This window comes from Antedon bifida, chromosome 8, assembly GCF_963402885.1.
Source record: "Antedon bifida chromosome 8, ecAntBifi1.1, whole genome shotgun sequence".
Taxonomy (NCBI): Eukaryota; Metazoa; Echinodermata; class Crinoidea; order Comatulida; family Antedonidae; genus Antedon; species Antedon bifida.
In genome coordinates this window covers 9,976,134-10,003,923 of record NC_136233.1, presented here as the reverse complement: position 1 = coordinate 10,003,923, position 27,790 = coordinate 9,976,134, and the positions used below count along the sequence as shown (strand labels likewise).

The window sequence follows — 27,790 nt, the reverse complement described above, 5'->3', positions numbered from 1 at the left end:
TCCAATCGATATGCGCATAGCCGTGTGAAAAAGAAACATTGACGTTCAATTTTATTTGTCGCCGCCGAACCGCAACCACGCCATAACAGGAGTAAAATAACCCTTAAATAGGGGTGTCCAAAGGAAGGTTTCTTCTTTACCAATTTCTTTAACTTTATTAATATATTCCAGCTGTAATATTATACATATTAGAGATTCTCAAGTTTCAAGAAAAGTTAGTTAACGATAAAAGCAAATATGTAAGAACTTTTGTGGTACTTTAATAATTAGGATGTAACCTGTAAAGCAAAATGAGTAAATTAGTTATGTAACAATTAATGCTGTGCTTGTGATGTGTTATATACATACTTTACATACACCAGTTAAAAATGAAATGTGTATCATAAAGTCTTTACAGAATAATTGTTATGTTAAAAGGATTCCGCCACAACAAATTAGAAAATGTTAATCAATTACAAATTTCAAATGAATTGAAGTATGAATTCTACCTGTTCTGAAACTCAATCAACTCAGTGTTTATCTTCTCAATGTCCACATCAGTCCAGAGGATGTCATAGTAGCCATTGACCCGGTCAATGACATCATTGTAAAGACTGTACAACTTCTGCAACAGGTTTAGTTCCTTCTTTATCTGGAGGAGCTCAGGATACTCAGTGACTGGCAGACCAAAAAGCTCTTCACCACCGGTGTAGGTGATAAACTTCCGATGGAGGTTGTCAAACCGGTTCTGATAGATGATCAGACGATCACTGGCTTCCTTTGGAGGAACGCCAGCTACCATTGGTCCAGCCTATCACAGACAATAATAGTAACAATTAATACATAATCCAAACAATTGGCAAATTATAAGAAAAAAACCATGTCCTGTTTAATGTGGTTTATCTACTAAATATTTGCAGTCTAAAACATACTATATTACAATTGAAATATAACTGTGGAATTGTTTAACATACTGTTCTGTAGTCGCCATAAAATGTTGCACAATCGACAATGAAGTCTTGAACATTTGTCAGAAGACCACCTCGGAAGTCTGGCTGAATCTTGAGTAGGAAGTGAGACATTTCCGTTGACTGAGCAACCAGCTTTGCCCATGTGTAGCGAAGTGTATCGACCTTCTCAGCATCATCTTTTGCAACTAGTAGTTCATATTTGCTGAGCATGGCATACGATTCCTAAAGTAAACACAAAAGAAAATTAAAAATGTTTCATTGTATAAATGACTGTCTATATTTAGATAACTTTGAACATTCCTCTACAAAAAAACAAAAAGAACAGTCCATGTAAACCATAGACATAGAACATTTGAATTACCTCAATAGGACCAATTTCCATATCAATTCGAATCTCATTTTCTCGAATCTCCTTCAAGGCACCCATAGCAATGCGAATATCATCCAAATCTTTGATTGGTCGTCCAAGTTTCTTGGATGTGTCATCAATAAATACAAAAATGTTTTCCATCGTGGTTCTGTAGCGCTCATTGCAAGCTTTTCCGAAAACAACTTGCCAAGCTCTGGTCTCTGTAACCAGTGCATATTTGAGGTTTTCTGTACAAAAAAGAACATTGATACATTCAACATGGATTAAGATTTTGTTGGAAGAAAATAATAAGCAATAATAAAAGATTAAATCAAAGAGCCCAAACTAACAACAGAACTCACCAGTAAAGAGTGCTAGAGCTCCAACATTGTAGTACTCTGGTTCATTTTGTATACTGGATTCCAGTTCCTTGTAGTACAGGATCATACTTTGGAAGTCATTCAATTTAGGATCTTGTGCCATAAACTCTTGAATGGTGGCTTCGCGATCCTTCTGCCAGATGCCATGGTATACATCAAAGTTCTCCAGAGCTGTTGTCACCTCTTTCTTGGTAGAATTGATGCATGTGGAGAGAGGGGCAACCAGCTTTGCAACATCTTTGTTCTCACTAACACTTTTGAAGTAGTTCTTTGTTTGAACAGGTGGTATGTTGGATGAATCCTCACCCTTGCCTCGCTTTGAAACTAAATCACTGCGGGAGCTTTCTGAAGGTGCAATGCTGGTGAGACTGTTACGACGATTAGTTTCATGAGCAGCTTCAGCACGGGCCTCGGCTTCACGTTTAACCTGAAATAAAATGATGTTAAAATGTAATATATTCAAATTATGGCTAGTACAAATACTGCCTAATCAGCTGACATATTTCAATGCGTATTAATTTAAGGTAATACAATTATTGTTTGATATTCGCTTTACAATAAAGAGTCATTTGGTTTGATGATACTAACCTTTGGCTTTCTCTCCTTAGTCCATTGTGATATGCCCTTGGAAACTGCCAATACCATCTGAGCTGCCTTGTTGATGGCCTGCTGTACTTCATCCAATGCTGGTTGCATTGTGATGTTAGGAATGGATAGAGTCACATTGCATCGGAAGAAAGGGCTGTCTTTCTTTTCTTTCTGTGTCAAATCTTTAAAAGAACATATACTCCTTTTTATTTGTTTTCAAAATAAAAATACTATAATAGTATGATATTATAGATGAAAAAATACAAAGATATTAAGGCTTATCTTCTACATACCCATGTAGCTAAGTACAGTGCTTGAAGTGACTCTTTTGCGCATTGTATCCAATGTCTGCCGAGTCACTTTTAGCAGGGCGTCTAAGTTACGGTGATTGAAATGAGCAAGAAGCTCTTGTGCAGCTTGCTCCAGATTTTCTTGCATTTCACGTTTTCGTTTTGCAACTGTCATGGCTGCAGCAGATTGTGCACGAGATTTCACACTACCCTGGCTACGATTAAGGCTGGTCCTAGATGGAGTTGGACTTGCACGCTTCTTCTCACCTAATAAATTTAGTCAATTATTAATAGTGTTGCTAAATGAATTATATGTAGACGTAAAGTCAGTTCACTAGACATAATGCATAATGACAAACAAAAGATTACATGGAATACAAAGGTAATTCTTTTGTCGGATTAGGACATTTAAATCTCTTCCAGGTTTGATTCGCATACAATGAATTGTGAAAGGAATACGACGCTACAACACAATATATTGTTCCATTTTCGTGTTTACCTTCTTCTCCATTTTTGCTTTCTTCTCCATTCTCTTCTTCCTCCTCATCATCTTTGTCAGCTGTCAATAACATATCAATCAATTCATTTGCAGCTTCTTCAACCTGCATACTCTTGATCTGAAGTGAAATTGCTCCTTTGTTGCATAATTCCTAGAATAGAATTGAATAAAAGAAAATTAAAAATTGTGTAAAGACATTTTTTTTTCAAATTGGCCATTGGATAAGTTAATAATAAAATATTTATGTTTACAACATGTGCATTCAGATTTGTGTTTTATTAATGAGATTTGTTTGTTCCCCCATTTAAAAAAACAGCATTGGTGTTGGATCATGAGCTATACCATTTATGAAAAGGGGTGCTTAATTCATTTTTAAGTTTTATCTTCCTCTTCAAGGAGAACACTGTAGACTATTATTCAGGTAATCATGGCATGAAATAGTTGGTTGAATGAATGAAAGGTTAACCATTCAGCATATCATGAATAAACCATAATCATGACATAATTGTATAATAAATATATGTATATAAATTACCGTACCTGTGTTCTTGCATGGAATTCAGCTATGGTCCATGGATCATCTTCTGGAAGTTCACACAGGTGTGTTGTGCTCATCTCGTATAACACAGAATTAATTCGGAATTGAACCAAGTCATTTGCTCGATCCATCAATAGGTCCAAATTGCCTGCAGAAAGAGAAAGGTAGAAGAATATTAATCATCAAATAACCAGGTTAGATTACAAGGTCAACTTACCAGGTTAGATTACAAGGTCAACTTACCAGGTGAGCTAACATAGTTAATCTATATCACAAATCACTTAATTCATACATAAACTGTTAATAAACATAAACATCATTGACATGGCTGCTCGTAGTAATAGATTAGCTTAATAGATTAACTTATCAATTCTGTCAAAATAATCAGTCAAAATGTTTTACGGAAGACTACTATATTAGTATTGTATCACTAAAATAACTGTTATTGTTTTAGTTTTAAATGTTATAATACTCACCTAATAAAAACAACCTGATTAACTAACCAAGCCTGCTAACTATGTTAGTTAACTAAGTTAACTGGTATGACTTAGTCATGCAACCTACCTAAAGCTGTATAAACATCTGTGACATAGCTTTCAATATTCAAGCTGGTCCATGTGAGCATACTCAAGCCAGGCTCAATCACAGCATCCAGTTTGTTGATGTGCGGCATCATGAGTGATTCAAACACTTGGTGGATCTTACCACGGACACGTTTGTTCTCAAGTAACAGCATCTAAATAAAGTAAATTAAAAAGTAACAGTCACATGATGTTATATCCATTGACGTATTTCAAAATTACAGAAACAAAATACAATTGTGTTGCTTACCTCTATTTTCCCATGCAAGTCTTTGAAATAGCCTTGCTTTTGCCGCATTGCTTTGGCTGCGATTGGAATGTCAAGTCCTAACCTTGTCATGCACTCTGTCTCGCGTATTAAAGTGAGTATCTGTGGGTCAAAATTTGCATACAATTCATTGTTTTCAGGATGTCTCACTAGGAGAGATGCGTTTAGCCCTGATTTGACAGCTTCAACTTGCCGCAACCACGCCCGATGATACAAAACTTCAAACTCCATCAGTACTTTTGCCAATTTGTTGAAATTTCTGATGATCTTTTTAGCATCAGATCCCTGAAGAAGTTGAGGTTGTTGCTGGAATACTTCCATAGGTTCTTGTATACGACGGAACATCTGCCTTGCCCACATGATCTTGCCCGCAATTGGTGGAAGATCTCTCGCCACTGGAGGATCATTCTTATTGCGTTGGTAATTCTTAGCAGTATTTTCAATCTCACGACCAAATCTTTGCAGTATCAACGCATACTTTTCTTGTACGGCTAAATTTACTAAGCCCAGTCTGTAAAAATTATTCAAAATAACATTTAATATTATGGATGTTAATCTAATCTCGGATTTCATATTAAATTCAATATTTAGCCGTACAGTATAAACAAGAGCGTAGGGCAGTTATTTTGATATGGTTCACAATAGAACACTTTTTTTTTTCTTCTCATTTTTAAAGCTACAGTTTTTCAAGCAAGCTATAGTTACAGCAACTTAATGACCACAGCTAAAGGCCAACGCAGACAGTGTCATACCACGATGCCTGACGACGAGTCGACGAGTCGTCTCGTCGGGAAAAAGTTAAACATGTTTAAAGTTCTCCAGATGACCTAAAGACTATGCCAGACACTATCTCAAGACTACTCGTCTCGTCGGGATTCAAATCAGTCAGCACCGACGAGTAAAGACATTTCATCGGGCCTTATGACGCTGTCTGAGATGGCCTTAAGAGTTTTGTAGAGTAGCTGAAGTTAAAAGGCTGGGTTGAATTGGGGCTGGTTTGAAGACTTTGTAACAGAGTTTTTTAGTTTAAAAACTGTACACTACAAGCAGACAATGGGTTTACCTTTCAAACTTGCTGATCAACTGCAATGCTCGTTGAATGTTATGAATTTTATCAAACATCTCATCCATGAAGTTTTTGATCTGAGCCTGAAGTTAAAGTTTTTGAAATAAGAAATATTTTAACAACATAAATTGGCTAATGTAAGCTTCACTGAACTAGAAACATTCAAGGTTCAGAACAATGATGTTACCTGGAGTTCACCAACTTGTCGTTTAAATTCTGTATAATCTTGATCATAGTCTGCTTTTCTCTGATCAAGTGGGTCGTATGGTTTCTTCTTCATTGACGTGAAGATGGCACTAAAACGTGCAGCCTTCAGTTCCATTCCTTTTAAAAAAGTGAGAGTACATGTGAGGAATTTTTCTATTGCATATATTTTCTTAATTCACGGATAAACGTTGATTGGCACAATGACAGATGATCATCTGTGCATGTCTAAAAACCAATCAGTAATTATATTGCATAGTACACTGCATTTTATATTACAATGTGGTTTGGTTTGAAGACATATGATATGTTACAATGTAGTCTATGGGCCCTTACAGGTTAGGTTAGCGATAATTGGTCCATTATGGCAACTTAGCGGGCAAACTAATAGATTGCATAACCCTTTCTACCTTTCTTCTTTCCTATCTGCCAGGAGGATTTTTAATGTAAACTTCGTAATTTTTATGACACTGTTTCCTATCTATTTTATGATATTTTACTACTTACCTGTGTTACTCTTTTTTTAATACTCTGTTACATTTGTATTTTTTCCTTTTGGTGTCGTACTGTCTATATTTTACCCATTTTTATCATATTTCATTATGTGATTGTTTATTTTTTTATGGTGTTTATATTTTTATGTGACACTTCTCGAGCCATATAATAAATAATAAATAATTTAGCCTGAACGTTGATGTAGCACTGTGTAACCTTATAAAATTACCTTCAATACGAGACTCTGCTAGGTGCGAGTACATCTCAATGGTATCAAACATATCAATGATCTTAGTCAGACGACGTTCGAATGTATCAAACTTTCCAAATATGTACATCTCTGAAAATTCAAACTGTCGTTCATTTGGCATTGTTTCAAGTTTTTGTTTTGTCTTCTGGAAGCAAGCTTGATACTCGCGGTTTAGACGTATTGAAGCTTGCAATTTTGTGATGACCTCATCACGAGGTTGTTCCCAGATTGTGTAGCTGCCATTACATGTTATGTATGCCTTGCAAGCTGTTATCATCTGATTGGTTACCTAAAAGGTAAACAAGAACTTGATTGGCTGATTTGAATATAAATTTGCATTTTGAGTTAAAAGTTTACAGACTATACAAAGAATCTGTGGTGTTGGTTGTTTATGAATGAGATATCTATGTATAGACAATACAAATTCCATTACTCCCAGAATATGGACATCCCTTGAATAGAAAAAGGAACAGTTCAAGGCATTATAGCGGGTTGTATAACATCTCCCACATATGACATTACTCTCATATTTCGTTTCGTTCACAGATAAAAAGAACTGTATAATATTATTACAAATGAAAGTGTTACATGTATTCATAATTAAAGATTTATTTAACTTTATTTTAGCCAACTAAACTTACTTTGACAAAAAGGGAAGTCATTCTTTCTGACGTGTTGTAGTAACGTGAGATACTGTGTATCATGCGAATAGCATTGATTAAACCTGGAATAGTGTCAACCATGCCAACCTACAAAAACAAGAAATCTTTTGTTAATTTGCATAAATAAGTGTATAGTTGTCTTATAGATGTAAGACATTCACTCAGTTACAAGTAAATTACTAAGTAGACAGATCAACTATAGTACAGTAGTGTAGCAGCAAGCTTGGTAGTTACTGTACTTGTCTTCCAAACCCAAGGTCTAGGTTTGACCTACTGTAGTGCCAGGGATGTTTCTACTCCGATAGAAGAGAAAAAAATAATTACTAACCGGGTCACTATTGTACAGAGGATCACAAAACTTTTCCAGAGTGTAGAGGAACTTGACATTGTCCTTAGCTTCATTTGCTGCATCGGTTATTCTTCTGTCAAGTTCCATCCAAGTCTATAAAATAGTATTGGATATGGAAAGTAAATGTAATAATTGTATAATGTAAGCTATATTTTGAGGCTCAAAACCAACATTAACATATATGTTTATGCTAGACATTTAAAAATTCACATTTTTAGGAACACAGGTATGCCCTATCATGCTTATGTGTGTCACTAGTGATGAAAGTTGTATATATATATTGTGCTAGTCTATTTTCACTTTGTTTTCACTATTTGAATCTTTCTTTTGTTTTAGGTAGCTATTGTGTGAAGCCAGTGGGGCAGAGTATTGTGTTGCAGAGAAGGATGGTCAGGAGCTGGTAGAGAAGTATAAAAGTTGTAACAGTTGTGGCTATTTCCCGTCATTCAGAGGTGGTTCAAATAATTTACATGTCCGAAAAAGCCGTAGTTGCGGCTTTGTGACAACGTGAATGAAAAGTGAAATTTTGATATTATCATACACTTCTAAACAAATCTTGAAAATCACGATAAACCTACCTTTAGTAGACGGGATTTTGCAGCCTGCAATACCCCAAGCACAGCTTTGACATGTGGGTGCTTGATCTGATCCAATAGATAGTTGAACTTTGACATTCTCTTCTTCCAGTGGTCCAGTTCTGCACGAGGACCAATGTTGTCTGCTTCTTTGCGAATCTGTTCGCTCTCTGTTAAAACCTGGAATTGAATGGAAGATTCAGATGTGTCTCTCGTTAAATCTCTTACAATTAATTACCCTTTGAACTTTGTGGTCTTCGTAGTGTTGGTCTAAAATTAATTATTATTTTAATTAAGGACCACTTTATATACAATTGGGCCGTATTCATAACATTTGACAGGTCCTTAATTGGAAGAAGACCTATAAAACAAAAATGGTATTTAGAATGTAACTACCTGTTCAATTTGTCGTATCCATACAGTAATACACTGTTCAATTTGTTCCAACTCTTGTGTACTATTCGCAACCACAATATAATCTGATGGTTTAACCAGCTTTGAGAGGTCATGTGTCTTACACGGTGTCAACTCAACTTTTTGACCGAGTGATTCTTGAGCACCTCCGATAATTGTGACAAATGAATCAAGGCTGTTCAGGAAGTCAGTGCGTGTTGCTTGGTTAGCCTGCGAGTTGAGCTGCCCCCAACAGTTTGTGTTTTTCCGAAGAAATGGAATAAAGATTGTTGACAGTAAGTTGTTAACAGCTAATAAAAGGTTGCCACCATTTGTGTCCAATGAAGTGAAATTTATTTCCTGAAATAAAAATGGTTTAGATCAACATTATTTTAAACTTCTAATCATTCTCATTTTTATTATGTTATTATCATTAGTGCGACATAACTCTATTTTTTTATTTCATGTGCATTTAACAGCATGTAACTCGTCAATTACAGGATGGATAAAATTAATAAAACGAATACATGCAAAATATATTTACATAACAAAAAATGTCTATAAATATATTTAATACCTTATGTATATTTTCGACTGTAATAGCTTTACTGACTGATGACTTTAGAAAGAATATACATATTCCACAGGCAGAAATATCCTTGCCATCGGTCAGAATAAGTCTGGACTTCGCAGCTCGTGGCTTCCCTCCTGTCAGTCGCAATTGGTCAGCTAAAATGGAAAAACAAAAGTTTATTTTTATTATTGTTTTCTGGACATACTGTACAACTGCAATATGGAGCACCTGCAGCATCCTTAATTGGAACATTCCTGGATTTAGATTTTAACTTTTATTTTAATTATAACAAATTTAAATACGGAGCATTCTGTCAATAGATTTATTCCGATAAATTGTCATGTGATAAGGCTATTCAAAGCATTGTATTAGCATAACCTTGTTTTCCAACGCTGTTATGAATGTATTTTAATTCAAAAATACAACATTCAATATATGCCAAACACGCCATTAAACATGAATACTTGTTAACAAATTTGTGATGTCATTCGAAAATAATGTTAAAGTTACATATCATACTTCAAAACTATTTTTTTTGCAACTGATACACATACTGTACTGTTAACTAAACAGAAATAGATCTGTATGACATTAAATAACACCTGCAGAAATTAGTTAATTGTAATTGACATACTGTAGATAATAATGATTTCACAACTACGTTTATGATCACACTAACACATCCTTTCACATCTACATTGCATAGAAAATGTATCAGCTGTGAAATTCCGCAGTTAAAGGAACTACGTTCTTTAAAATCAATGCTAACAGTACTTTAAACGCTTTCAACAATTCCTAAGGCCATATTTATATTGCATGTCAGGATTCGCATTAGATTAGACAGGCCTGGGTTAATTTTGATTCGCTTTAACTGTATTTTGTCTTTATGTCTTTTGTGTGCAAACTGACTTTGGGGTTGGGTCAACCAGCTCAGCTACAGTGCTTCACTTAGGTTGGCCCTGGTCTCCCCAATTTCAATTTTTTTTTGTTATGTATATACGTACTGTTGCTAAACACAAAGGACTCGACTCGTATTGCTACAGTATGTGATGGTCAAATTATATTCATTTTAGTACATGCATTGTAACATAAAGGTCACATCCACGATGGATTGACGCGATCTTGTTTCAGTATTTACTTGTACTTTATTTTTTACAAATGGCTGATTTAACCAGTTTCTAGGGACACGTTTATACAACACTGTATTACACGCATATTCAATACGCCTACGAGAAGTGTGTTGTATAACATTGAAGAGATTCCGTGTTATGACATTTTAATTGCGAAAAAGGCTACTTGGCAGACGTTTTTGGGGGGTTGTCCTCGGCCCCTACACAACAACACACTAAAAATTAAAGGCGTGTTCAAATTTAGAGTGTTGTATTTAACACAGCCTAGTTTTACATTACTTGTGATTATGATTATGGATACAAAGACAACCAGAAAACATAAACTCGCTGATAATCAAATTCCATACTATGGCACTGTACCTTGTTCAGAAACCTGTTCCATTTCTTGATAGAAAAACATCAGGTGAGGACTGGCATCTTCTTTGAAGAAAGTGTTCATTTTCTCGATCTTCAAGTAAAAAGTAAAAAAATTTCTAATTTATAAATGATTTATATTTTTTCTAAATAATTGAATTTTGATAAGTTAATAAAAAATAAGGAAACAGTTTAAATGTAGACAAACAGTTGAGAAAGTACATCAATGAATACCGCATGAATGCTATTTTTAGAAAGGAAATTACTGGCTTTCAATAAATGATTGAATTTAAATACCTGTTGATTAGTTCCACTATAAGTCTAATTTTCAATCGATCAAACTACGTAATGTACTTTAATCAAAACAGCTTAAGTCATTATCCTCTCATCTCACTTGTTAAGAAATTGAATTTTCAATTAACTGTTGGGTGTTTGTCAAAAGCAATTGAAATTGTAAAATTGTTTTGAATGAAATCAGGTCTGTTGGCAAGATTAGCCACAGTAGAAAGCTTAATATGCAAGATAACGAATGACGATAGAAGTTTTTATTTAGAACTATAAGATAACAATTTATACTTTCTTTGATGAAAATAATATTCTTAAAAATCCAATGATGATCAATAAGAACAATAAAATTAGTGTATCGTAACAATGCTATTGTATCGTAACAATGCTATTGCTCTTATAAATCATGATGACACTTTATTTTTATCAAAGACAGCATAAATGTTTATGTTTTAGAATGAAAACTTTGTAAAACTTCTTTGTAAAGCAACTCACATTGTTTCCTTCTAAGATTGTGTCTTCCACTTCACTGTTTTCCAACCGAAGACATGAAGCCAGTGAATCCATGATGAATGCATGACGTTCATCTAGAAGGGCGCGCTTCGCTTCACGTTCTTCCTTTAACTTTTGCTGTAAGAAAAAACATTAACTTTATGGATAAATTTGAACATTCGTCTCATTTACAAGTCAAAGAGGCCTTATAGCCATTCACCGTAATAAACCATCTTTATATTGTGATTTGAGAGAATCCAACAAGATAAAATTGTTCTGACTTTTATTTGTGTATTAACCATCTTTTGTTTTATATTTTGTTTGCAACACTTTATACAGTATGGCTAATTGTTTATACCTCATTTGCACACTTTTCATAGTTGTGGAATGCTTGTGGAATTATTGTCATTTACAAAATCAAAATGTAACATATTTTTATTTATTAAAATGACAGTTATTAAAATTGAACTACAAAATATGAATGCATCGATCTAACACCATTTGATACATTTTCATTCATTCATCTTCACATATTATTTATATTAAATTGACCTTAGTTTTTTAAGTGAAAATAAGTCGGTACTTAAATCATCCAATAATCAATCGTGAAAGAAACTAGACAATATCATGCATAGTTTACTAAGGCGATGGGTTGTCAAGCAATGGCTTAAGACGTTTCTTTTATCAGACCTGTTGACATGGTAAATAGTAATCTGAGTCTCTACATATATTGTAGAAAACAATCTTTTGTTCAAATTGTTGACTCGGTAAATAGTCTCAAAGTCCCAGACACACAAGCTTGTTGAATGTTGACTTAGAGAAGCAAGTGCATAGCAACAATACATAGCAACGAATGTTGATGAACATTAGATCTAACTTATTAACTATGAGAATAGATGATCATTTTGCTTCTCATTTATAAGAAAAAAATGCATCCATAATATCAAAGGTATCGGAATTGTACTGGAAATGTTTTAAACTATTTGAAAATCGTTCTGGGGTGGGGGATGGATATATTTACTAGTGAATAATAATTATATTAATATTGTGCAAACCAGCAGGATAGAATTATTTTACTCATAGAATACAAATTTGTATTTTAACAAGAATGGTAAGAAATATTAAACATTTAATTTATTAAATATTTAGATCTTAAAATTATTAATATAAATTATTACAATGTAAAATTAAAAAAGCCACCCTCGATGCTTAGAAGGGTGGTATAATTTTAAAAAGTAAGATAAAGTTTAAAATTCACATTTAAGTTATTTTTTGAAGAAAATCATTGAAGAATATCGCTACTATATAACAATCCAAAAAGTGGAAGATAAATACTAGCAAGCGGAAAGACAGTGATTCTCTCGGTGGAAGAATGCAACACTGATTGGTCCTCTGTATCTGCCTCCGCCAACAATTACACCCTAATAGCATGTTGAAAGTACTAAAAACAGAACAAAGTCAAATATTTTGCTGTGAATGGTATACAAGAAAGATACAATATATCAATACACTCTATTGTGTTAAAACTGAAATCGCCACGGTTGGTAAACTCATTGTATCTAATGATAGTTGCTATGGTAATAACTAAAGCTAAAGCTATATTATTATGAAAACACAATATCATCTTGTTGCTATGGTAAATGTTTAAACAATATGGAAATGAATTTACATGAACATTCACAAAGCTATCAATGTAATTAACATACTTTGTTGGAGATAATAAACCATGGAGATAATAAACCATGGAGAAAAATTAATATTTTTTGTTTGCTACTTATTGAGGCCATTTTTTTATACATATTCTCTGATACTAATTATTATTTTGTTTCTTTTCACCTATAAGCTGTTTATTGGATACAAGTATCTCAATCACTTTAATGAAAATATTACCTATTTTTTGCTTAACCAGAGTTGCTTATTTATTAAAATTCATGTTATTAGATTTTACAGTACAGTATACAGTATCAAAATTAATATAAATGTATTTACAAGAATACAGCCTACAATATTGGGTTCAGAAGGTGTGAGCTTATGTCATGGTTTGGCCTATACTTACAAACATTTAGCATAGAAATTTAACCAAATTTGGTAGGGGCTTAGTCTATACCCCAGGGGCTTATACTCAAGAGATCTAAATAAACTGGAAAAAATTGACAATCCAAAAAAGTAATGAAAACAAATAATAATGGTTAATAGCTTGTAATCTTATTACTTGATGTTTCTTGATATCCCTGCTGTGTAAAATCACAAGTGGAGATGAAGCTCCACTGCCTTCCACAAGACGACTTTCCCGTTTGACAAAACTTCCTCCTCCTCTTCCTAAAGACATGGTGATACCATGTATCACCTCTTCTGTCAGCTATCTGATGGCCGTGATGATGGCAATCGATCTACTGTATAGTAAATTTCAGTCTGAGTTCTACAGTAGTTTGTGTTCTGGTTGCTTTAGCCTTTAAGTCTTTTTCATTAAATTAATAATCCTTTTATCTACCGTAAAAACGCTATTCTTGTAAAATGCACCTATTTTTTGGCCCAAGTATCATCCACTAATTATTGTAATATTAACCACTAACGTAAAAAAATATCAACCATTTATGTAACATTAATCACTAACATAAGAAAATCTCCCAATAAAGAACAATTCCATTACCACAACTGAACCACTAACGTAACAAACTTATAAACAACTAACATCAGTGGGTGATACAGCCCTTGGCTCTCTCTCATCTTGCCTTGTAACTAACTACAGTATTATGATATTGCGATTAATAATATGAAACCCTACCTTAACACCTATAACACGTTTAACCTTTTTCATAAAAACTCTCTGCATCTTGGAATAGTCTTCCTTCCTTAAAATCTACTCATCAACTAAACACATTTAGCGAAAGTAGTTACTATTAAAATCATAATTACCTCTAAATCTATGCCCTGTACTTTGAACACCATTTTTTTGAACAAAGAACGTTTCATTTTCAGACAGATTTGATTAAAATTGATGTTTTAAATTGTTCTTCAATCTATGCAACAAGAAAGTATGAATACACGAGCATTTGTCACCAAGCGACAGTTTCTACTTAAAAATGGAAGAATTGACTTGTTCTATTCAGTCTGTTGTTAATGGAATTGTTGGTATGGATACTTTATATATAGCTCTTAAAAACCAATCAAGACATTTATTATAATATAGTCAATCATCCATTTTCCTAATGTAAATTTGTAAAAGAACATTAATATTCATACAACATAAAAAGCATTAAATCCGTTCTGCCATACGACGCCAAGAGTGTTAAAGAGTTAAAGCAACAGTGGTCTAATGGTACTATGACTTCTGCATATCAAACAGAAGGTTCCGGGTTTGAATCTTGGTTGGGTGGATTTTTCTCATTCTCACAGATTTCCTCATCTTTGCCATTTCAAAATGAATTAATATTCAGTATACTGTATCACCGGGCGGTTTAGAATATATTCTGTGCCTGTTGATTAATATTAGGGGAATGAACCCATGCCTAAAACGTGCTTGAATTACCATAATGCTTCTATAGTAGACTGTACTTTAGGTCTACAAATAGTTACAAACCATCATTAAATTTCAAAGAAATTTTGAAGAAACAAATTCTAAGAAAAATACTTTATTTAATTATAAGTAATGTACCGTAAACAAAATAATCAGGCATTAAAAAATATTTCAGATTGGTAACTTTGGGTAGGCCTACTGCAAGAGAAGAGAATCACTGGAGAGCTGCCATCTTTCTACTACCCAGTATACACAATTGTTGTTAGCTTACAACTACAGTAGCCTATAACCACCGATAACCTATCAAACCTGTAATACAAGTAATTTCCTTTCAAAAAGTTACCTCTAATTGCTAAACACCAATCAAACTTTTAAAGAATATACTATATAATTCTAAAAGTAACAAACTGTTTTAGCAGAACTCAGCTGAAATTCACAGAAATCAAAAACAGCAGTGAAAAGTACTGTACTGACTATCTATCTCAATGACGATAACAAGAGAAGCTTTTAATAAATTTTCACCCCAAAATCCCACTGTTTACAAGCAGTGTCAAGGACAACCTGATAATTGTGCGAAATATGGTAATGTTATTATTGTATTATTACCTGCTGAGACTGTGACAATGTGTATTGATAGTGTTATTTTTGTATTGTACTGTACTTCCATTGTGAGAGGAGTACTGATGACTGTACAAAAAAAAACAAACTTGTCAAAATTCTATTGCAATTATGAAATAATGATAATGTATTTGTAAAATTACATTAGTGGCACTCAGTAGGTCTCTTCTTATTCTTTTTCTTAAAAACAAAACCAATATCAAGAAGTGATAAAATACAGTAAAAAAATGCTCAATTATAGATCATGGAAGTCAATGAATTCCATAAATAGAGATGTGTAATAACAAAATATTACGTATAATGCATGTGAAAGGGCATTTATTCGGGAGAGGCGTTTATTCATAGCGGGGATGTTTATTTGAATAAATACAGTTATTACGGTTCCACCAAACATATATAATGTTTTTACAAATTTCTTTTTAATATGTAAAAAAATGTTTTTAAAAACTGAAGGGCAGTTTGGAAAACTTGTTGAGTTAAACTTTGTATTTGTAAACAAAATGAGTAGCCTTCAAATCAAATAGATTAAAAACAGGTTATTATAGTAATTAGGTTCACACACATTTAACAATTCATGACAGCCAACTCATTTTTTGTAAACAAAATGCCAAGGTCTTCTGGTTCTTCAAATAACAAAAGGTCTTCCACAGGGGGCAAGTGAAGTGTCCTATTATCAGGCAATAAACAAAATCAATTGTTCTTCAGCAAATAGCTTAGGGTTTGATTACATGGTAAAGATGTTTGGAAACTAATAGGACAGCAAACTACAGTAAATCCTCCATGGTTGGGCCTACGGTTTTGGCCTATGGTGGTGTGACTCAACTTTTCTCCTACCCTGGATATTTTTTTTTATCTGTGATACTGTAAGCTACCGGATACTGGCAACAAAAAGTTTTAAATAAAGAGAATTTAAAATAAAATATTTAAAGTACATCTTCTTTTCTAGCACTTTGTAAACAGAACTACTGTAGCAAAAATATTTGATGATTTGGACTGAATCCTGTGTAAGGAATCAATGAATAAAATGTTTAAAAGCTATCTTTTCAAAGTTACCGTAATTTTGAAAACGTAAGCATAGAATTCTCATTCTCACTCCTGGGGACGATCAAAGCATATTGATCGAAACGTTGAGAAACTCAACGGTTCTTTTCAGAACTTATATACGTGGTGTACCGCAAATTTTATATCAACGATAGAATAATTGTTTTCATTAAGTAGGCCTAGCCTACAATATAATGATACAATCTGTTATAAAGTTATGTGGTAAGAAAACATGGAATCATCTCCAGCAATATCCTGAATGACATTTTAATTCATAGAAATTGCAAATAATTCAGTACAATTAGGTTGAATTATGAACATAAAGACTTGTAGATCTAAGAACTTTAAAGTTAAATTAATTCTACTTACTTTATTTTCATTCTCTAATCGGGATTTACCAGTAATAGTAGGTACAGTTGGTACCACAACCTTTGCTTCGGCCACTGCACTCATCCTAGCTGTCCATTGAAATGCCTATATCATTCAACTTTTAAGTCATCGTAACTGAGCAATATTAATAATTCATCGTTTGAAGTGATCATAAGCATGGACTTAAAGTAGACTGATTGATATTTGAGGATACAAAGTACTTTAGTATCAATTTCTAGCTTGCTAAGGTAAATTGTAAAATGATCCGCTAATTCATTACACATCTCCATAACCTAACTTGGCTCAGTTGCCATGCCAACGTTTGAATAAGGCTTGACGTTTGGTAATACGAACACATTAAGGCCAACTCAGACAGCGTCGTACGACGAGGCCCGACGAGACGTCTTGTCTGGACTGGACTCGTCCGTGCTGTCTGAGTTGAATCCAGACGAGACGGGTCGTCGTGAGATAGCGTCGGGGGTAGTTTTAGGTCGTCGTGAGCATATTAAACATGTTTAATTTTCACCCGACGGGACGACTCGTTTGTTGGATATTGACCAATCACAGGCGTTTAAATTATGACGGCAGGTCACGAGGGAAAAGTTTTTATCGAAGAGCGCGAAGTATGCTTCGCGGGGATTATTTCCATCATCAGCATGGCGGTCAGCAGTGGTGGTGGTGCAGAAGATTTATGGTCAGAAGAGGCCGAGTCTTGCCTTATTGACCTTTGGAGGAATGAAATTTGTCTTTATGACACTACCTCCAAAGAGTATAGCAATCGACAGCTTAGGCAAAAAAAAGTAGAAGAATTCGCCGTAATATTAGGAAAAAGTGGTAAGTCCAACAAATAATAGCCTAGGCCTAGGCCTAGGCCTAGCCTAGGTCCAGGATAGCCCATAGGCCTAGCCTAGCCTAGGCCTAAATAAGGCCCCTCCTAGGCTAGGCCTAGGCCTAAAATAATAAATATTTACTACTAGGCTAGCCTAATACTATTATTAATTATAGGCCCTATATAGGTAATTTAATTATTAATATTTATTATTTGTATCAATATCATATACACAGTATATATTCCAAGTAAATGTAAACATTAAATAAATAGTAAAATATGATATAATTTTATTAAATATTATTAATAATTGTATTTATATTATATACACAGTATACATTCCAAGTAAAGGTAAAATAAATTGTAAAAAATATAATGTAATTTAATTATTAATATTTGTATCAATATCATATATCATATACACAGTATACATTCCAAGTAAAGGTAAAATAAATTGTATAAAATATAATGTAATTTAATTATTAATATTTGTATCAATATCATATATCATATACACAGTATACATTCCAAGTAAAGGTAAAATAAATTGTATAAAATATAATGTAATTTAATTATTAATATTTGTATCAATATCATATATCATATACACAGTATACATTCCAAGTAAAGGTAAAATAAATTGTATAAAATATAATGTAATTTAATTATTAATATTTGTATCAATATCATATATCATATACACAGTATACATTCCAAGTAAAGGTAAAATAAATTGTATAAAATATAATGTAATTTAATTATTAATATTTGTATCAATATCATATATCATATACACAGTATACATTCCAAGTAAAGGTAAAATAAATTGTATAAAATATAATGTAATTTAATTATTAATATTTGTATCAATATCATATATCATATACACAGTATATATTCCAAGTAAATGTAAACATTAAATAAACAGTAAAATATGATATAATTTTATTATTAATAATTGTATTTATATTATATACACAGTATACATTCCAAGTAAAGGTAAAATAAATTGTAAAAAATATAATGTAATTTAATTATTAATATTTGTATCAATATCATATATCATATACACAGTATACATTCCAAGTAAAGGTAAAATAAATTGTATAAAATATAATGTAATTTAATTATTAATATTTGTATCAATATCATATATCATATACACAGTATACATTCCAAGTAAAGGTAAAATAAATTGTATAAAATATAATGTAATTTAATTATTAATATTTGTATCAATATCATATATCATATACACAGTATATATTCCAAGTAAATGTAAACATTAAATAAACAGTAAAATATGATATAATTTTATTATTAATAATTGTATTTATATTATATACACAGTATACATTCCAAGTAAAGGTAAAATAAATTGTATAAAATATAATGTAATTTAATTATTAATATTTGTATCAATATCATATATCATATACACAGTATATATTCCAAGTAAATGTAAAATAAATGGTAAAAATGGATTGTGATTATATAGATTATTAATATATTATGATTTAATTATATATATATATATTTGTATTTTAATAGACATTGAGATCAAAAAACATATAAATTCCCTGAGGACCCAATTTATGCGTTACAGAAAGAGCCTGCCTAGTGGGAGTGCTGCCAGGAAAAGAACAGCTAGGCAGCAATGGGTGCTGGAGCGATGTGACTGGCTTACTCCATACATTAAGCAGAGGGCGTCTCAGTCCACATTAGATGTAAGTAATACTATAGCCTAAAGATGGTTGTATAAAGTAGAGTCCTCAATGAGAATACTGTAAAACAAATTGCGAAAATAAAAGGAAGCATAATAGTTGGAATTTATGTAGCACGTATACAGTATACTGTGTATCTAAATCATTTGGTCTTGCCATTCAATGGATCCTTCTTTTGATGAAAAGTATGTTGTTAATATTTCTCGCTGTTGCTTGGCAGCAGATGTAAAATTGTTGTGCCTATCAAGTTGAACAGGCACCATGGATGGTTGCTGTCGCCACTGTCCTTCAACAACATTGTGCGCCCCATTTTCCAGGTCAACAAAACCTGGTGGATTGTAGGCACTATTGCTTCTTAGCATGTTGTGCAAAGCAGCACATGCCAACACTAACGGTTGAAGGTGTTCCGGCAGTATTTTGATCGTCGTCAAGAATACACCAAATCTATTTGCAAAGATCCCAAAAGCATTCTCAGAAACCCTCCTAGCTCTTGACAGACGATAATTGAATACTCTTTGTTGTTTTGTTAAATGCCTTAGAGGATGTGGCTTCATAATGTCCTCCCGCAATGGGAATGCATCGTCTGCTACTATCATATATGGAACTGTCGTATTTGTTCCAGGCAATGGACTCGGGGTTGGTACTCCAATTGCTTTGTTCTTAAGGCCCTTATCCAATGAGCATTTTGAGAACACCCCACCGTCGGATACACGTCCATTTGTACCGAAGTCGACATATAAAAATTTATATGATGAATCTACAAGGGCCATCAGTACCAGGCTGAATGAATTTTTGTAATTAAAATATTCAGAGCCTGAATTGGGTGGTGGCCGAATACTGACATGTTTTCCATCTAGTGCACCCAAACAATTGGGGAAATTCCATTTCATTTGGAACTCTTTCGCGATTCCCATCCATTCTTCAGATGTTGATGGCGTCTGTAAATATGAATATAAAAATATGATAAACTTTCTAATAAAAATAATAATAATACATCATACCTAACTGACTGATCATTGCTTTTTTTTAACAGTTGTCAGATTTAGGATTAGAGGCAGATCACGATGATGATGTATCCAACATGAGCGAAGAAAATGATGTCAAGACAAAAAAAAGTTCAACAAAACCAACAAAAAGAGAGAGAGACAATGAAGAATTGAATTTGATTCGTAATCTTACAACAATATTAGAATCTCCTTCAAACGTAAGCGAAGAAACAGATGCCGATTTACTTTTTGGTCAGTATGTTACATCAGAACTTAAACAAATACAAAATAAAAAAACCAAAGCAGTTCTGATGAACAAAATCCAAAATGATATTTTTGAAGTAAAGATAAAAGATCTAGATTAGCTTCAAATAATATATATAATATCAAAATGTACTGTCTAGCCAGTCAAATCCTCACTCATTTTTCCATTTACACTACAGTTTCCTAGTGGATAACAAATTAAATTTATAGCCTAGAATACACAGTAATTTACCTTCATGTATTGTTCTTTCAAAACAGAGTATATTGCATTACATGTGTCTGGTACAATTTCACCAATTGTTGTGGCCCCAACTCTGTATTGGTAAGACAGACTTTTGTATGTTTCACCTGAAATTAACAATTTGTTTGACAAATGAATGGTTATTTGCAACTACAGGTGATCAGATTGTTAGTATACTTGAAAAACCTGAGAAAGGATAAGGGATAGAATAAATTTGGGTTTTTGATGATTTGAACATGTTTACTCACCAGTTGCAATAAAACGAAGCGTAATCGCTAATCTTTCTCCTGGAGAAATACTCTGGCGCCAGTTGGTGTTTTGCTTCTTTATAATAGGCTTGACCAAACTCAGGAGGTTGTCAAATGTGCCAGTATCCATCCTTAGAAAATTTCTGTAGGATTCCTGGTCCTGGAGCCGCAGTTCTTGAATCAAATTTCCATATGCTCCTTGTTGCTGTCTTTTGAGAATCCAGGGCTTACACCATATTCTGCTGCTTCGTCTTCGCCGCCTTCTTTTTAAAAGCAACAGCAGTAAAGCAGCACATGATTTGCGTTTATTTGACACCATGATGTAAATACTGTATATTTAAAACAACATTTTTAAGAAATTTCATTATTCAGTAAATCTAGGAATTCAGAAAACATATCTCAGTAATTCAATAATTGTTGCTGCCATCAATTTATATTATTTAAAGATATGTATTGATTTTGTCCCATAAAAACATTATATAACATTAAGTTAATTAAATGGTTACATTTTGTTTCATAAATATAATCTGATGTATGTTGTGATTTAATATGTAATAACAAATACATGTAGTAAATAAATAAAAGTGTAATAAAATTATGTTTAATTTAAATAATTTAGTTATGTGTTTGTTATTTGTATCACTAGTTAATGAGTTGAATTTTAGGCTAACATGTCCAAAAAGTTGGTATGGCGCATTGCCACAGTGTTAATTTAATGCGAGGTATGAAGACGATATGGAACCACTTACTTTTTGTACATAATTTGTTAATATTAATAATAAAAAAAACAATAAAAAAAAAGGTATATCTATCTGGTCATTACATCTCAACAATGCTTATCAATCGGACATTTTAAATGATATATATGAACACAATTTTTTATTGAATTTTGTTCAATATTATATATTTAACTTGAATTGTATAGATACTCTAAATAAATGAATGCCTAGCTTAGCCTAATTTAGGCCTACATAAAAATTCCAAGATTATGTATTGGCCTAGTAATTAAAAAATGAAAGCAATTGAACCGATCGACATGTGACTCTACCCTGTATCATATTAGACTTCCTATTCTGTATGTACTACTATGCCTAGATAAAGGATCTGGGTCTAGCCTAAGTTTCTACTAACTACCTAGGCCTTGGGCCCTAACCTAAGTGACCACATATTTAGATACTAAACTAATAGGCCTACTAAAAGGCCTGGCTAGGGGCATACATGGGCCTACCAACTCTGTACTGACATGGATCCCATATGCCTAGTCTCAATTATTCAACAAAATATAAGCTTAAATTTTGTTGTTATTTTTATTAGGTAAAAAACAAACGGATTTATCGGTTTATTATTAATCAATGAAACTTACTATTACTTCCGTGTTTACAAATCATACGAACGTACGTACGTACGTCGTGCGTACGCGTTGCATGGTTTGTTGCGTAATCTTGAATTCAACCAATCAGAAGCGCAGGCAATATAGTCGCGTCGGGGGTCGTCGGGCTGTCTGAGTTGAGCCGTCGCGGAGCGTTGGCACGATTATCTGTCGGTAGGACTTTGGAAAGACGGGTCCAGACAAGACGTCTCGTCGGGCCTCGTCGTACGACGCTGTCTGAGTTGGCCTTTACCAAACCAGTTGGCTGTAATAAAGCGGGCTCGATTTATTTTTCTCGTTGCTGACTCTAATCAGTTTGCTTGAGGGAACAAATAAGATATGACCACCTGCCTGAAGAATACAAACCTATAAAATCTTTCGTAACTTTTACCGTGAGTTTCCTGCGTTTTATTGTATGCAAATGTACATGTTACGAGCTACGGATGTCAGGGATTGTAAGTATATTTCCGTTCATTTGTTTTGCTAATGATAGTGAACTAGTCAAGCAGAATTAATAAGCAAGTGTTCATGAATTTTTGGTTTGTATTCATGGATCAGAGGTAAAGAAACATAATATTATCATTTCAAAATTAAAATTTATTTTCAAATAAAACAATGCAAATCATGACAATATTCAAATGCAGAAAAAATAATATAGTATTTACTTCAATTTTATATTTCAACTATGTGTATTTTATCTGTATTTTAAGAAAGGTTATTCCACAACAAGAATAAATATGAATTAAAGAAGATTCATCGAGATTCAATACTCATGGTTCATGATTAATAACATTGCAATCAATATTGTTGTAGAGCAAAATAGAGAATTGTGCGATAGATCTTTTTGAAGTACAGTATACAACATGAAATTGAAACAAAGCAAAAAAAAAATTAATTTTGCCCAAAGGATGGCAGTATTCATAAAGATTGGTACTACAGTACATTAATACTGTATAAAAAATGGGTTTTCTTCAACAATGAAATAAGTTGAAACTCTGCCAGTTAATGAATATTAATTTAAATTGTATCCAAAAAATGGAAAAAATTTAGAATGTGAAATTTCTGGATTTGGGAGTTTTCCAATTCTGTGGTATTAGAATTGATAACAATAAATAAGTGTTGGGAGTTTTTCTTGTTCCACAAAATTAGTATAATATTGGCACAGTTCTCTCTATTTTGGTAGAGTATAATGAGTGGCCATGATAATTAATTTAGATATGAACATTTTAATTTTATTTTGATTGTATATAAAACAATACAATTACAAGTCAATACAAAAACAGATTATAGTAGATCCTACGAAAATTCAAAAGCAGCATAAAAGCCACTATAATTAACAAAGATCTTCCACCTACTATGTATACAAACCATTTACATTTTAACTGCAATAATAGTTAATACAATAACATCATCATCTAAATTATACTCTGCAACATATAAACTAGGGAGAGATACCCACCTCACACCACACCCAAGGGTGGTTTTCAAATGTTGTCTAAAACCTTCACTTAGGCCATTTTGAATTTTGATACGCTATGAGCATGGATGTTTGAAATAGCAAAAAATTGTAACAAACAAACCCTCTTTCTTACGCAGTAGTACACGCAAAAAATATATACGAAATCACCCACTGAAATAATGGACTCATCTGAATATGTTGTCATAGAAACAAGAAATCATACACAGACCTGTCATATACAGTAGAATAAACTATCATATTATGTAAACAGATAAAGTATGACTTTGCCTGTTTGTTGTTGATAACAATATATTAACCCTACTACTATACTAAAAAAATAGACCACTTTTAAACAGTTGAGTTTCCTGGATTTCCTTAAGCTCTGTCTACACTATAAGTGTATGTGACAAAAAATGTGATGTGCCCATATGGACATATTTGGGCATATCAGTACTATTTGGGCATCACACTTTTTTCATAAACTAGTTTGATAGTGTAGACAGAGCCTAACTAACTAATTTAGAAACCAAGTTTATAATTTGGTTTGTAATAACATAATTAAATAGTACTTCTACAGTACACAATGTACAGAGAAATATGAAAATATGAATTTCTTCTTTTGTCCTGAAATATAAATTCTAAATCTTTTGTTGTTGAATGTTATTTTAATTTTACATAATAGTAATTCAATTTGACCAAAAACTGGATTGAAAAAAAAAATATTTACCTGAAAAAATGTAATTTAAAGCAAAAAATATTTTGTCTTTTTATAAGTGATCACTGAAATAATTTTTTTCTATACTGTAGAAATGAATAACTTTAAAAAGTCTGATTTTATTAATCTTAATTTTTCATGTTTTTGGTGCACACATACAGTAAATAAATGATCAAATTCAGAGTTTGCTATTTTTAACAAAAACTTGTCAGACTTTTTTTTAGATAGTAGTTAGATAGTTCAAACTGATGTTACCATACCTGGTGACTCCTCATAAATGAAAAAGTTAGACAACAAATCTGGCGGATATGGTAGATACCCTTTATATAGCAACAAAATAAAAATGCGAAAAACCAAAACATAATAATTGACTATCCATATCTGTATTTAGTCATAATACATTTTTTTGCCGCATTTTTTAATAATTTGTTTCTAATAATGCCTCTTAATTACAGAACAATTTGTGTAAAAATGAATAGGGATTTTTCTAGATAATTAACTATCTATCGAACTATCTTCCCATCCCCACCACTGAATAAAAAAAGGGATTTTTTCTACACAAAAATCCTAAAATTATTAACTATAAATCAATTATTGGAATGTATGATCAACATTATTATTAGCCTACTGTTACATTTCTGTTTTAATTTATATTTACTAACTTTAAATCTATTAATCCATTATAAAAATGTATACACTATTTTTTCTCCTTTCTGTATAATTAAAATTGTTCATGTTTGTTCATCATTTTGATAGTTATGATACTGTAATTGTATTTCTTTCACACATTTTGTTGTGAACAAGCCTCCGTTTTGACATAAAGATTTTATTATTAATATTATTATTATAGAAATGTTTTGCCTGCACCTTTGCCATTATTTCTGAACAATTTTCCAAAACATTTAAACTCTTTTATTTCTCACAGATGTAATTGATGATGTCACACCTTGATACAATGTCACAGAAGGAAGTGCAGTTTGTGAAGGGGGAAATACGTCAAGTCTAACCAACTGTATAGTTGTCATAGAGAAGCGATGCATTAAAATTGATTTTGCTGCCCCTTCTGTGTTCACTTTTAAATATAGACAGAATTAAGGAAAGGATAATATAAATTATGCCTAAATTACCTTACAAAGTCTGTGTGAACTGAAAGATTATAATGCATGTAAGTTGCAATATTTGCATGTAACATCATGGAGGAAATAAATATTCCTCTATGGTAACAATAATCTCATCATTCTTAAGCTGAACTGTTTGCCAAGTTTGTTAATGATAATACCCCACAAAATGCAGAGTATAGTAATATAGTAGAATGCAGATAGTAAGTCATCTTCCTCACTCCTCCTTCTCTCAGTCTGCCTTCTCTAGTTTATAAAATGAATGATGTTTTCTATAAATTAAGAGATTTCATTGCAATGGTTACAGTATAGGTTGTATACTTTTCGTCATGAAAAACAGCTGCCATTTTGTGAAAGGGGACAGTCCACATGGAATGATATACAATGACATTGGCAGATTTGAATGTGTCACTGAAAATTGCTAGACTATTCTACATACCTAGTATTCTAGGCTTAAATTTCAATGTTAAAATTGATTTTTTTTTTTTTTTTTTTTAAAGTATGCCAAGTCAGATATTAAACTAAGCAGTTTTCATTGATTAGACCTGCAGACCTGGGACTAAATGGCTCTCAAATACTCATTTATACCTTATTCAATCTAACATACCCAGGAGTAGATGATTAATTATCTTGTGTGATTTATCGCACCAGGTGAAATATTACAATACATTATTTTTCATTTTGACAGGTTATACTGTATGATTAAATTAAAATACTGTTATTTGTTAAAGCAAAATTAATCACATCATTGGTTGCCAGCACTTTGTAACCATACCTAGATAGATGTCAAGCACAATCTGTTTCTTTCAGGTTGAGAAATTGTTTCATTAAAGTTATTGATATATATATATAATAAAATATTGATGACTTGACTTGTTATTCGTAAATATTGTTTTTAATAATTATATATTTTATTTTAGTATAGACTTGATTCACAGGGACCTTAATATTAAATGTTAGACCTCTAGGCCGTAGGCTATGCCTAGGTACAGTAGTTCACTTTTCAGAGTGACATCCTCTGCGAAAATCAAATAATTTATAATTTCAATCACAAGGTTATTTATTAATTTAATAATAAATAATAACATTTAAAATACCGGTGACAGGTCAGAGAGAGCAGGATATCCCATGCTCAAGTATTTAATTCCACCTCCTCCTCCTAATTTTCCCCAAATGTTGTACTCAGTAGGCCACCTGGACTCGGTCTATACTCTCTAGGCCTAGGCTGCATTGGGCCTAGCTAGGCTTAACTATTCTTACCTGTTTTTCTTTCAGATTTTCACCAGGGGCTAGGGCAGCCAGCCTCGATTTGTTCTTGGGATCACCTGCAGGACTTTGCTGCCGCTTACCACCACCAGCTTTGATCCTATTCAGGGGTGTCTTTGCAGTCTCTGATTCAGACATGCTGGTACTTAAATTAACCACTGAAACCAACACTAGGCCTATGTGTATAACAAATGTTTATCTACAAGATATACTCCATTTCCCGCTGTAATTAAACTTAAGTTTATATTTAATTTATAACGTCCAATGTAGCCATGTTGGATTGTTTACTAATCTCCAAGAAACAAGACTGATTGATTGGACTCGTCCATTTATGACGGAGGGTAGATAGAAAACAAATAGGGGGTTTCCCAACAATCGATCGAACGGCCAGCTTATTGATTAATGCCAAATAAGAAAATTTGCATCTGAAATTGGCGAAAAATATAAGAATACAGATAAATAGGTGTGTTTCTCTTTTGTTCTAATAATAAACCAGATAAAGGCGGAAGCCGTGGTTCTATCACGATTTAAACAGTGCCCTCTACGACATCAAGTAACGCACTACAAAGCAATATCGGTAGGTCTCGGCCAAAAATCACCTCTCTACTTTTAGTTGGCCTAACAATATATATATATACAGACAAACCTATACAATAACTATTCCAATAGGCCTTAGAAGACATTGAAAACAACTTTTCCACATATGTAGCCTACAATATCAAAGTGCAGTGTGCAGGTTGAAACGTTGATTAAT

At 32.7% G+C, this 27,790-nt stretch overlaps 2 protein-coding genes and 1 long non-coding RNA gene across 3 annotated transcripts in view; 2 read left to right on the top strand and 1 right to left on the bottom strand.

Moving 5' to 3' along the window:
* Window positions 1–27,174, bottom strand: part of LOC144849794 (dynein axonemal heavy chain 5-like) — a 52,273-nt gene extending 25,099 nt beyond the window's left edge. The window contains exons 1-21 of the mRNA XM_078706851.1: window positions 27,031–27,174; window positions 11,276–11,410; window positions 10,502–10,589; window positions 9,015–9,166; window positions 8,441–8,797; window positions 8,048–8,224; window positions 7,449–7,562; window positions 7,100–7,207; window positions 6,438–6,747; window positions 5,697–5,833; window positions 5,507–5,592; window positions 4,426–4,954; window positions 4,159–4,330; window positions 3,597–3,742; window positions 3,057–3,207; window positions 2,561–2,824; window positions 2,268–2,449; window positions 1,662–2,106; window positions 1,312–1,547; window positions 954–1,172; window positions 489–790 (exon numbers count right to left, since the gene is read on the bottom strand). Of these exons, the coding sequence (XP_078562977.1) occupies window positions 489–790; window positions 954–1,172; window positions 1,312–1,547; window positions 1,662–2,106; window positions 2,268–2,449; window positions 2,561–2,824; window positions 3,057–3,207; window positions 3,597–3,742; window positions 4,159–4,330; window positions 4,426–4,954; window positions 5,507–5,592; window positions 5,697–5,833; window positions 6,438–6,747; window positions 7,100–7,207; window positions 7,449–7,562; window positions 8,048–8,224; window positions 8,441–8,797; window positions 9,015–9,166; window positions 10,502–10,589; window positions 11,276–11,410; window positions 27,031–27,174 (4,454 nt within the window). The remainder of the gene's footprint in view (window positions 1–488; window positions 791–953; window positions 1,173–1,311; window positions 1,548–1,661; window positions 2,107–2,267; window positions 2,450–2,560; window positions 2,825–3,056; window positions 3,208–3,596; window positions 3,743–4,158; window positions 4,331–4,425; window positions 4,955–5,506; window positions 5,593–5,696; window positions 5,834–6,437; window positions 6,748–7,099; window positions 7,208–7,448; window positions 7,563–8,047; window positions 8,225–8,440; window positions 8,798–9,014; window positions 9,167–10,501; window positions 10,590–11,275; window positions 11,411–27,030) is intronic.
* On the top strand, window positions 17,200–21,180 carry LOC144849837 (uncharacterized). Its single transcript, XM_078706917.1, has 3 exons — window positions 17,200–17,651; window positions 19,198–19,373; window positions 20,404–21,180. The coding sequence occupies exons 1-3, from the start codon at window positions 17,396–17,398 to the stop codon at window positions 20,719–20,721; spliced, it is 750 nt and encodes a 249-aa protein (XP_078563043.1). The 5' UTR covers window positions 17,200–17,395; the 3' UTR covers window positions 20,722–21,180.
* LOC144849855 (uncharacterized) lies at window positions 22,734–27,582 on the top strand. The gene is made up of 3 exons (XR_013614008.1): window positions 22,734–22,933; window positions 25,578–25,817; window positions 27,046–27,582. It is a non-coding gene; the product is annotated as an uncharacterized LOC144849855 (long non-coding RNA).
* The last annotated feature ends 208 nt before the right edge of the window (window positions 27,583–27,790 follow it).

Excerpts from the sequence above, each read along its gene's own strand:
- LOC144849837 (XM_078706917.1), top strand. The coding sequence starts at position 17,396 with ATGACGGCAGGTCACGAGGGAAAAGTTTTTATCGAAGAGCGCGAAGTA. Across the intron at positions 17,652-19,197 it reads CGTAATATTAGGAAAAAGTG|ACATTGAGATCAAAAAACAT; the intron begins GTAAGTCCAACA and ends GTATTTTAATAG. Across the intron at positions 19,374-20,403 it reads CGTCTCAGTCCACATTAGAT|TTGTCAGATTTAGGATTAGA; the intron begins GTAAGTAATACT and ends TTTTTTTAACAG.